The sequence below is a fragment of the Triticum urartu genome, chromosome 7A (assembly GCF_056163025.1).
Source record: "Triticum urartu cultivar PI428250 chromosome 7A, HENAU_Tu73, whole genome shotgun sequence".
Classification (NCBI taxonomy): domain Eukaryota; kingdom Viridiplantae; phylum Streptophyta; class Magnoliopsida; order Poales; family Poaceae; genus Triticum; species Triticum urartu.
The window spans coordinates 393497795-393509728 of record NC_141879.1 but is presented as its reverse complement, the minus strand read 5'-3'; the positions used below and the strand labels follow the sequence as shown (position 1 = coordinate 393509728).

Below are 11934 nucleotides of genomic sequence, written 5' to 3'. Positions count from 1 at the left end.
TCTATATTAGCATATTACTAACATAAACAGAAGGCACTTTAGAATCATTTAGGGCGTGAGCTTGTCAATCTGAATGTGGAGGGACACCAGCTTAGCAGCGGCCAGCAGCTTGGGCGGAACTGTGAAGAAGGTTAGCTCATGCACGGCGACGTCGCCGGGATCCTTGCTACTTGTCACCTCCATTTCCTCCTTAACGGCGTTGGTCCTGCCTTTGGGCTCCCCCGGTGGGCCGTTCGCCCATAGCTTGGCCACGTAGTGCGGCAGTGGGGACAACCCCGCTCTGATGCAGATGACCGACATGGCGATAGGTGTGCCGATGTCGAGCACGCCACCGCCAAGAAAAATGCGCGGCCGTCCTCCTCCGCGAACAGCATGAGCCGTGGCTCCGACAGTGGCACTTGCAGCTAGAGCACCTTACCGTACTGGATCCTATACAAGGGCATGGGATGCATGGTGCTAATGTGGTGGGAGAGCACCGGCGGCGGGCCTTCATAGCTGTAGACGGGCACAGAGCATTTGCAGGGCGCGAGCGGACACAAGCTCTGGTGATCGGCGAGCTTGTGGTAAATGACGTAGAGCCCACAGCCTTCATAAGGGCACTCCTGTTGGGGAACGTGGTAATTTCAAAAAAAATCCTATGCACATGCAAGATCATGGTGATGCATAGCAACGAGAGGGGAGAGTGTGTCCACGTACCCTCGTAGACCGAAAGCGGAAGCGTTAGCACAACGCGGTTGATGTAGTCATATGTCTTCACGATCCGACCAATCAAGTACCGAACGCACGGCTCCTCCGAGTTCTGCACACGTTCAACTCGATGACATCCCTCAAACTCCGATCCGGCCGAGCTTTGAGGGAGAATTCCGTCAGCACGACGGTGTGGTGACGATGCTGATGTTCTACCGTTGCAGGGCTTCGCCTAAGCACCGCTACGATATTATCGAGGTGGACTATGGTGGAGAGGGGCACCGCACGCGGCTAAAAGATCCAAGAGATCAATTGTTGTGTCTATGGGGTGCCCCTCTCCTCCGTATATAAAGGAGGGGAGGAGGGGCCGGCCAAGGGGAGGAGGCGCGCCCAAGGGGGGGAATCCTACTCCCACCGGGAGTAGGACTCCACCTTTTCCTATTTGGAGAGGGAGAGGGAAGGAATAGGAAGGAGGGAGGAAGGAAAGGGGGGGCTAGCCCCCCTCCCAATTCGGATTGGGCTTGGGGGGTGCGCCCCCTCCCTTGCTCCTTTCCCCTCCTTTCCACTAAAGCCCATTAAGGCCCATATACCTCCCGGGGGGGTTCCGATAACCTCCCGGTGCGCCGGTATTATCCTGATCTCACCCGGAACCATTCCGGTATCCAAATATAGTCGTCCAATATATCGATCTTTACATATCGAACATTTCGAGACTCCTTGTCATGTCCGTGATCACATCCGGGACTCCGAACTACCTTCAGTACATCAAAAACATAAACTCATAATATAACCGTCATCAAACTTTAAGTGTGCGGACCCTACGAGTTCGAGAACTATGTAGACATGACCGAGACACATCTCCGGTCAATAACCAATAGCGGAACCTGGATGCTCATATTGGCTCCTACATATTCTATGAAGATCTTTATCGGTCAAACCGCATAACAACATATGTTGTTCCTTTTGTCATCGGTATGTTACCTGCCCGAGATTCAATCGTCGGTATCTCAATACCTAGTTCAATCTCGTTACCGGCAAGTCTCTTTACTCGTTTCGTAACACATCATCCCGCAACTAACTCATTAGTTTCAATGCTTGCAAGGATTAAGTGATGTGTATTACCGAGTGGGCCCAGAGATACCTGTCCTACAATCGGAGTGACAAATCCTAATCTCGAAATACGCCAAGCCAACAAATACTTTTGGAGACACCTGTAGAGCACCTTTATAATCACCCAGTTACGTTGTGACGTTTGGTAGCACACAAAGTGTTCCTCCGGTAAATGGGATTTGCATAATCTCATAGTCATAGGAACATGTATAAGTCATGAAGATAGCAATAGCAACAAACTAAACGATCAAGTGCTAAGCTAACAGAATGGGTCAAGTCAATCACATCATTCTCCTAATGATGTGATCCCGTTAATCAAATGACAACTCTTTGTCTATGGTTAGGAAACATAACCATCTTTGATCAACGAGCTAATCAAGTAGAGGCATACTAGTGACACTCTGTTTGTCTATGTATTCACACATGTATCATGTTTCCGGTTAATACAATTCTAGCATGAATAATAAACATTTATCATGATATAAGGAAATAAATAATAACTTTATTATTGCCTCTAGGGCATATTTCCTTCAGTCTCCCACTTGCACTAGAGTAAATACTCTAGATTACACAGTAATGATTCTAACACCCATGGAGCCTTGGTGCTGATCATGTTTTGCTTGTGGAAGAGGCTTAGTCAACGGGTCTGCAACATTCAGATCCGTATGTATCTTGCAAATCTCTATGTCTCCCACCTGGACTTGATTCCGGATGGAGTTGAAGCGTCTTTTGATGTGCTTGGTTCTCTTGTGAAATCTGGATTCCTTTGCCAAAGCAATTGCACCAGTATTGTCACAAAAGATTTTCATTGGACCCGATGCACTAGGTATGACACCTAGATCGGATATGAACTCCTTCATCTAGACTCCTTCATTTGGTGCTCATGAAGCAGATATGTACTCCGCTTCACATGTAGATCCCGCTACGAGGCTTTGTTTGGAACCGCACCAACTGACAGCTCCACTGTTTAATAAAAACACGTATCCGGTTTGCGATTTAGAATCATCCGGATCAGTGTCAAAGCTTGCATCGACGTAACCATTTACGACGAGCTCTTTATCACCTCCATAAATGAGAAACATATCCTTCGTCCTTTTCAGGTATTTCAGGATGTTCTTGACCATCCAGTGATCCACTCCTGGATTACTTTGGTACCTCCCTGCTAAACTAATAGCAAGGCACACATCAGGTCTGGTACACAGCATTGCATACATGATAGAGCCTATGGCTGAAGCATAGGGAACATCTTTCATTTTCTCTCTATCTTCTGCAGTGGTCGGGCATTGAGTCTTACTCAACTTCACACCTTGTAACACAGGCAAGAACCCTTTCTTTGCTTGATCCAGTTTGAACTTCTTCAAAATTTTGTCAAGGTATGTGCTTTGTGAAAGTCCAATTAAGCGTCTCGATCTATCTCTATAGATCTTGATGTCGAATATATAAGCAGCTTCACCAAGGTCTTTCATTGAAAAACTCTTATTCAAATATCCTTTTATGATATCCAGAAATTCTATATCATTTCCAATCAATAATATGGCATCCACATATAATATTAGAAATGCTACGGAGCTCCCACTCACTTTCTTGTAAATACATGCTTCTCCAAAAGTCTGTATAGAACCATATGCTTTGATCACACCATCAAAATGTTTATTCCAACTCCGAGAGGCTTGCACCAGTCCATAAATGGATCGCTGGAGCTTGCACACTTTGTTAGAACCCTTTGGATCGACAAAACCTTCCGGTTGCATCATATACAACTCTTCTTCCAGAAATCCATTCAGGAATGCAGTTTTGACATCCATTTGCCAAATTTCATAATCATAAAATGCGGCAATTGCTAACATGATTCGGACAGACTTTAGCATCGCTACGGGTGAGAAGGTCTCATCGTAGTCAATCCCTTGAACTTGTCGAAAACCTTTTGCAACAAGTCGAGCTTTATAGACAGTAACATTACCATCAGCGTCAGTCTTCTTCTTGAAGATCCATTTATTCTCGATGGCTTGTCGATCATCGGGCAAGTCAACCAAAGTCCACACTTTGTTCTCATACATGGATCCTGTCTCAGATTTCATGGCTTCAAGCCATTTTGCAGAATCTGGGCTCACCATCGCTTCTTCATAGTTCGTAGGTTCGTCATGGTCTAGCAACATCACTTCCAGAACAGGATTACCGTACCACTCTGGTGCAGATCTTACTCTGGTTGACCTACGAGGTTCAGTAACAACTTGATGTGAAGTTTCATGATCATCATCATTAACTTCCTCACTAATTGGTGTAGACGTCACAGGAACCGGTTTCTGTGATGAACTACTTTCCAATAAGGGAGCGGGTATTGTTACCTCATCAAGTTCTACTTTCCTCCCACTCACTTCTTTCGAGAGAAACTCCTTGTCTAGAAAGGATCCATTCTTAGCAACGAATGTCTTGCCCTCGGATCTGTGATAGAATGTGTACCCAACTATTTCTTTTGGATATCCTATGAAGACACATTTCTCCGATTTGGGTTCGAGCTTATCAGGTTGAAGCTTTTTCACATAAGCATCGCAGCCCCAAACTTTAAGAAACGACAACTTTGGTTTCTTGCCAAACCATAGTTCATAAGGTGTCGTCTCAACGGATTTTGATGGTGCCCTATTTAACGTGAATGCAGCCGTCTCTAAATCATAACCCCAAAATGATAGCGGTAAATTAGTAAGAGACATTATAGATCGCACCATATCTAGTAAAGTACAATTACGACGTTCGGACACACCATTACGTTGTGGTGTTCCGGGTGGCGTGAGTTGCGAAACTATTCCGCATTGTTTCAAATGTAGACCAAACTCGTAACTCAAATATTCTCCTCCACGATCAGATCGTAGAAACTTTATTTTCTTGTTACGATGATTTTCAACTTCACTCTGAAATTCTTTGAACTTTTTAAATGTTTCAGACTTATGTTTCATTAAGTAGATATACCCATATCTGCTTAAATCATCAGTGAAGGTGAGAAAATAACGATACCCGCCGCGAGCCTCAACATTCATTGGACCACATACATCAGTATATATGATTTCCAACAAATCAGTAGCTCGCTCCATAGTTCCGGAGAATGGCGTTTTAGTCATCTTGCCCATGAGGCATGGTTCGCAAGTACCAAGTGATTCCAAAAGTCCATCGGTATGGAGTTTCTTCATGCGCTTTATACCAATATGACCCAAATGGCAGTGCCACAAATAAGTCGCACTATCATTATCAACTATGCATCTTTTGGCTTCAACATTATGAATATGTGTGTCACTACTATCGAGATTCATCAAAAATAGACCACTCTTCAAGGGTGCATGACCATAAAAGATATTACTCATATAAATAGAACAACCATTATTCTCGGATTTAAATGAATAACCGTCTCGCATTAAACAAGATCCAGATATAATGTTCATGCTCAACGCTGGCACCAAATAACAATTAGTTAGGTCTAAAATTAACCCCGAAGGTAGATGTAGAGGTAGCGTGCCGACGGCGATCACATCGACTTTGGAACCATTTCCCACACGCATCGTCACCTCGTCCTTAGCCAGTGTTTGCTTAATCCGTAGTCCCTGTTTCGAGTTGCAAATTTTAGCAACAGAACCAGTATCAAATACCCAGGTGCTACTGCGAGCTCTGGTAAGGTACACATCAATAACATGTATATCACATATACCTTTGTTCACCTTGCCATCCTTCTTATCCGCCAAATACTTGGGGCAATTCCGCTTCCAGTGACCAGTCTGTTTGCAGTAGAAGCACTCAGTCTCAGGCTTAGGTCCAGACTTGGGTTTCTTCTCCTAAGCAGCAACTTGTTTGCTGTTCTTCTTGAAGTTCCCCTTCTTCCCTTTACCCTTTTTCTTGAAACTAGCGGTCTTATTGACCATCAACACTTGATGCTCCTTTTTGATTTCTACCTCCGCAGCCTTTAGCATTGCGAAGAGCTCAGGAATTGTCTTATTCATCCCTTGCATATTATAGTTCATCACAAAGCTTTTGTATCTTGGTGGCAGTGATTGAAGAACTCTGTCAATGACACTATCAACAGGAAGATTAACTCCCAGTTGAGTCAAGTGATTATGATACCCAGACATTTTGAGTATATGCTCACTGACAAAACTATTCTCCTCCATCTTGCAACTATAGAACTTATTGGAGACTTTATATCTCTCAATCCGGGCATTTGCTTGAAATATTAACTTCAACTCCTGGAACATCTCATATGCTCCATGACGTTCAAAATGTTGTTGAAGCCCCGGTTCTAAGCCGTAAAGCATGGCACACTGAACTATCGAGTAGTCATCATCTTTGCTCTGCCAGGTGTTCATAACATCTGCTGTTGCTCCTGCAGCAGGTTTGGCACTTAGCGGTGCTTCTAGGACGTAATTCTTCTATGCAGCAATGAGGATAATCCTCAAGTTACGGACCCAGTCCGTGTAATTGCTACCATCATCTTTCAACTTTGCTTTCTCAAGGAACGCATTAAAATTCAACGGAACAACAGCACGAGCCATCTATCTACAACAAACATGGACATGCAAAAAACTATGAGGTACTAAGTTCATGATAAATTTAAGTTCAATTAATCATATTACTAAAGAGCTCCCACTTAGATAGACATCCCTCTAATCATCTAAGTGATCACGTGATCCAAATCAACTAAACCATAATTGATCATCACGTGAAATGGAGTAGTTTTCAATGGTGAACATCACTGTGTTGATCATATCTACTATATGATTCACGCTTGACCTTTCGGTCTCAGTGTTCTGAGGCCATATCTGCGTATGCTAGGCTCGTCAAGTTTAACCTGAGTATTCTGCGTGTGCAAAACTGGCTTGCACCCGTTGTAGATGCGCGTAGAGCTTATCACACCCGATCATCACATGGTGTCTGGGCACGACGAACTTTGGCAACGGTGCATACTCAGGGAGAACACTTTTATCTTGAAATTTAGTGAGAGATCATCTTATAATGCTACCGTCAATCAAAGCAAAATAAGATGCATAAAAGATAAACATCACATGCAATCAATATAAGTGATATGATATGGCCATCATCATCTTGTGCTTGTGATCTCCATCTTCGAAGCACTGTCATGATCACCATCGTCACCGGCGCGACACCTTGATCTCCATCATAGCATCCTTGTCGTCTCGCCAACTATTGCTTCTACGACTATTGCTACCGCTTAGTGATAAAGTAAAGCATTACAGGGCGATTGCATTGCATACAATAAAGCGACAACCATATGGCCCTGCCAGTTGTCGATAACTCGGTTACAAAACATGATCATCTCATACAATAAAATATAGCATCATGTCTTGACCATATCACATCACAACATGCCCTGCAAAAACAAGTTAGACGTCCTCTACTTTGTTGTTGCAAGTTTCACGTGGCTGCTGCGGGCTGAGCAAGAACCGTTCTTACCTACGCATCAAAACCACAACGATAGTTCGTCAAGTTACTGATGTTTTAACCTTCTCAAGGACCGGGCGTAGCCACACTCGGTTCAACTAAAGTTGGAGAAACTGACACCCGCCAGCCACCTGTGTGCAAAGCACGTCGGTAGAACCAGTCTCGCGTAAGCATACGTGTAATGTCGGTCCGGGCCGCTTCATCCAACAATACCGCCTAACCAGAGTATGACATGCTGATAAGTAGTATGACTTGTATCTCCCACAACTCACTTGTGTTCTACTCGTGCATATAACATCAACGCATATAACCAGGCTCGGATGCCACTGTTGGGGAACGTAGTAATTCCAAAAAAATTCCTACGCACACGCAAGATCATGGTGATGCATAGCAACGAGAGGGGAGAGTGTGTCCACATACCCTCGTAGACCGAAAGCGGAAGCGTTAGCACAACGCGGTTGATGTAGTCGTACGTCTTCACGATCCGACTGATCAAGTACCGAATGCACGGCACCTCCGAGTTCTGCACATGTTCAACTCGATGACGTCCCTCGAACTCTGATCCAGCCGAGCTTTGAGGGAGAGTTCTGTCAGCACGACGGCGTGGTGATGATGTTGATGTTCTACTATTGCAGGGCTTCGCCTAAGCACCGCTACGATATTATCGAGGTGGACTATGGTGGAGAGGGGCACCGCACACGGCTAAAAGATCCAAGAGATCAATTGTTGTATCTATGGGGTGCCCCTCTCCTCCGTATATAAAGGAGGGGAGGAGAGGGACGGCCAAGGGGAGGAGGCGCGCCCAAGGGGGGAGTCCTACTCCCACCGGGAGTAGGACTCCTCCTTTTCCTATTTGGAGAGGGAGAGGGAAGGAAGAGGAAGGAGGGAGGAAGGAAAGGGGGGCCGGACCCCCTCCCAATTAGGATTGGGCTTGGGGGGGGCGCCCCCTCCCTTGCTCCTTTCCCCTCCTTTCTACTAAAGCCCATTAAGGCCCATATACCTCCCGGGGGGTCCGATAACCTCTCGGTGCTCCGATATTATCCTGATCTCACCCGGAACCATTCCGGTATCCAAATATAGTCGTCCAATATATCGATATTTACGTCTCGAACATTTCGAGACTCCTCATAATGTCCGTGATCACATCCGGGACTCCGAACTACCTTCGGTACATCAAAAACCATAAACTCATAATATAACTGTCATCGACCTTTAAGTGTGCGGACCCTACGGGTTCGAGAACTATGTAGACATGACCGAGACACGTCTACGGTCAATAACCAATAGCGGAACCTGGATGCTCATATTGGCTCCAACATATTCTACGAAGATCTTTATCGGTCAAACCGCATAACAACATACGTTATTCCTTTTGTCATCAGTATGTTACTTGCCCGAGATTCGATCGTCGGTATCTCAATACCTAGTTCAATCTCGTTACTGGCAAGTCTCTTTACTCGTTCCGTAACACATCATCCCGCAACTAACTCATTAGTTGCAATGCTTGCGAGGCTTAAGTGATGTGTATTACCGAGTGGGCCCAGAGATACCTCTCCTACAATCGGAGTGACAAATCCTAATCTCGAAATACGCCAACCCAACAAATACTTTCGGAGACACCTGTAGAGAACCTTTATAATCACCCAGTTACATTGTGACGTTTGGTAGCACACAAAGTGTTCCTCCGGTAAACGGGAGTTGCATAATCTCATAGTCATAGGAACATGTATAAGTCATGAAGAAAGCAATAGCAACAAACTAAATGATCAAGTGCTAAGCTAATGGAATGGGTCAATTCAATCACATAATTCTCCTAATGATGTGATCCCGTTAATCAAATGACAACTCTTTGTCTATGGTTAGGAAACATAACCATCTTTGATCAACGAGCTAGTCAAGTAGAGGCATACTAGTGACACTCTGTTTGTCTATGTATTCACTCATGTATCATGTTTCCGGTTAATACAATTCTAGCATGAATAATAAACATTTATCATGATATAAGGAAATAAATAATAACTTTATTATTGCCTCTAGGGCATATTTCCTTCAACTCCATCCTCACCGAGGAGAGGACGGCGTCCACCGCCGTGTTCGGCACATCGAATCCACCGCCACGCTCGCACTTCTGGCACTGTCGCTGGTTCCTGGGGTGCTCGACGTGGCAGTCTGTGCAGGCCAGGTGCCCTCCCTTGCACTGCACAAATCAATCGAACAACACATCAATAAAGAAACCTGCACCTTGCTCGATCAGCCGAACGGACGAGGTGTATTCGAACCTCATACTCTGGAGGCTTCAAGGGGGGAAGGCACAAGGGGCAATGGAGAAAGGTGAGGTCCATCGAGACCATAGAGAGCTCCATCGTCAGGTCCTGTTCCATCTGCATGATCTCTCCCTCCTCGTGCACAACCATTTCTCGCTTTATTAGGGCCAGGGCATTACAAAGCTTTTCCGTCACATATTCATACTACTTCAAGGTGCATTAAATCAACACATGCAAGTATCAAAAGGATAGTCATGACATGCATGCATGTGTTGTAATTAATGCATCGGTAAACGTAAATTATTGAAATATATCGAGTGCAGTGCTTTGACGTATCATGTCAACTCATACAAGACCGAGAAGTTTGATTACTACAACGCCCTCTCCCTCGAGCACCTGTCTTTGGCTGCATGACAGGTGGGCCACCCACCTGTTGGGCCCACCTATCATACACGCAAAGGCAGGAGCAGTAAGTCAATGAAGTTATGTCCCTCCCTCGCCCACGAGCATGGTGGCTGGAAGGACTAGGAGAAGCTTTCGTTCGCTACACGCTCTCCCTCCCGCACGTGGTGGACATGCAGCAGTTCAGTCGGTGTGAGATGGCCAGAAGCATACTGTAGTACTCCTCCTCTGCAGTAGTACTCCATCATTGTTCGACTTCCCGAAGAGGCGAAGAGCGAAGCACAGCCCGGACGCTCGTGTGGCAGTTTCATGTGTAGAGTAGTCTAGGATAGCGTGTACCGTGCATGTAAGCTTAAAATCGTTGGGGTCGGCTCCATGCTTTTTTTGATTAAAATAATCTTCTGGCCCTACCTGTCATCCTGGTGATTTTATTTTGCACGCTCATCTGGTCAAGACAGGAATATATATTTTAATTTGTGGTGGGGTAAATGTTAGAGGTTGCAGCAAATGGAGTATTGTACACTGTGGGTCTTTCAGCCAAGTTTAGAGGCAACCATGTGGGGCCAGTGCTATGATGTGTCACGTCAACTCGTACAACAAGGAAAAGCTTGATTTTACTACTACATGCCTTCTCCCTCGCCCATGCGTGCGGTGGCTCGCAGACGAGGACAGGCTTTTGCTTAGGCTGGTCGTAATGGAATACTAGTATCATGCATATGATACTAGTGTATGATACTACACATCCGTAGTGCATAGTATCATATGTTAGTATCATCGATGACTTCATTTATTAGCATGCATGACACATAGTAGCATAACATTTAATATGATACGGTATCATGATATGATACTCAACCCTCTCTTTCTTCATTTACTTCTATGCCACCTCATAAAATTCGCCTAGTTGGCATGCATGATACTCCCTAGGTTCCTAAATATTTGTCTCTTTAGATAATTCAAATGGACTACCATATACGGATGTATATATACAAATTTTAGAGTGTAGATTCACTCATTTTGCTCCCTATGTAGTCACTTGTTGAAATCTCTAGAAAGACAACAAGTGACTAGACTACACCGAGACGAAGTACATGTGGAGCCCTGTAAACCAAAAAGGAGTATTTGCCTTCCTAGAGATTTCAATAAGTGACTAGAGTACACCGAGACGAGTACATATGGAGCAAAATGAGTGAATCTACACCGTAAATAAATATGTATTTCTCTCGTTTTCCTCTCCGCCTTGGTCGCGGTGCACAATATTGAGTATACTAGTACTATCATCTTGAAATTTATGAAGTCACCATAGGCACCTCGTCGTCGAAGGGAGCGTCTCCTGACACGCGATAGACGCGAGCGGCAGTCGCCTCCATAGGTGCTTGAATGTCATTGCCAAGGAGGGAGAGGGTAGAGGCTCCCGAGACGTTGAACGGTCAATGATGCATCCTCAACTACATGCAGAGGGAATTAATTGGAGAAGCATAATAGAGCCAGCACGATGTGAATGCAACAGAGTTTGGATTCTCATATAAAGGAGCCCCACCACTCCAATCCATCTACTCCTAGTATCTGCGCAACACTGCTCACTCCAATCCAAGACCAAGAGACCAGAAGCCACAAGCACCTATGGAGGCGATGGACGCGAGCGGCAGTCGGTTGTGCCAAATTATCCAAGGTGCCGGCCTGCGGCCCTGCACCACGCAGTGTTTCCAGACGGTGCTGGCGACCACTGGCGTCATAGCCCTCACCGACGCCGGCTTCGCCTCTCGCATGGACGACATGGTGGTCAACTCCATCCGCAAGTTCACCGCCGTCCAGAAGCGCGTGGACGACCTTGCCATACTGCTCCAGCCCGCGCGCCCAGGCTCCTCATTACCTGCCACCCTCATCGGCCTCCATGGTGACGAACTCTTTCAAGCCTTGGTGGCCCTGCAGGTACCAGAGGTCATGACGAAGAATGTCCACCTCGAGGCCGCGCTCGCCGCGCGGCGCCTCACCATGCAAGAAACCGTCGACCTGCACATCCACGTCTATG

The 11934-nt window shown here is 45.6% G+C and overlaps 1 protein-coding gene across 1 annotated transcript; it reads right to left on the bottom strand.

Moving 5' to 3' along the window:
• Nucleotides 1-404: 404 nt before the first annotated feature.
• On the bottom strand, nt 405-9650 carry LOC147959713 (putative E3 ubiquitin-protein ligase SINA-like 6). Its single transcript, XM_087532861.1, has 3 exons — nt 9516-9650; nt 9302-9433; nt 405-602 (listed from the first exon to the last, which is right to left on the bottom strand). The coding sequence occupies exons 1-3, from the start codon at nt 9648-9650 to the stop codon at nt 405-407; spliced, it is 465 nt and encodes a 154-aa protein (XP_087388987.1).
• Nucleotides 9651-11934: the final 2284 nt, after the last annotated feature.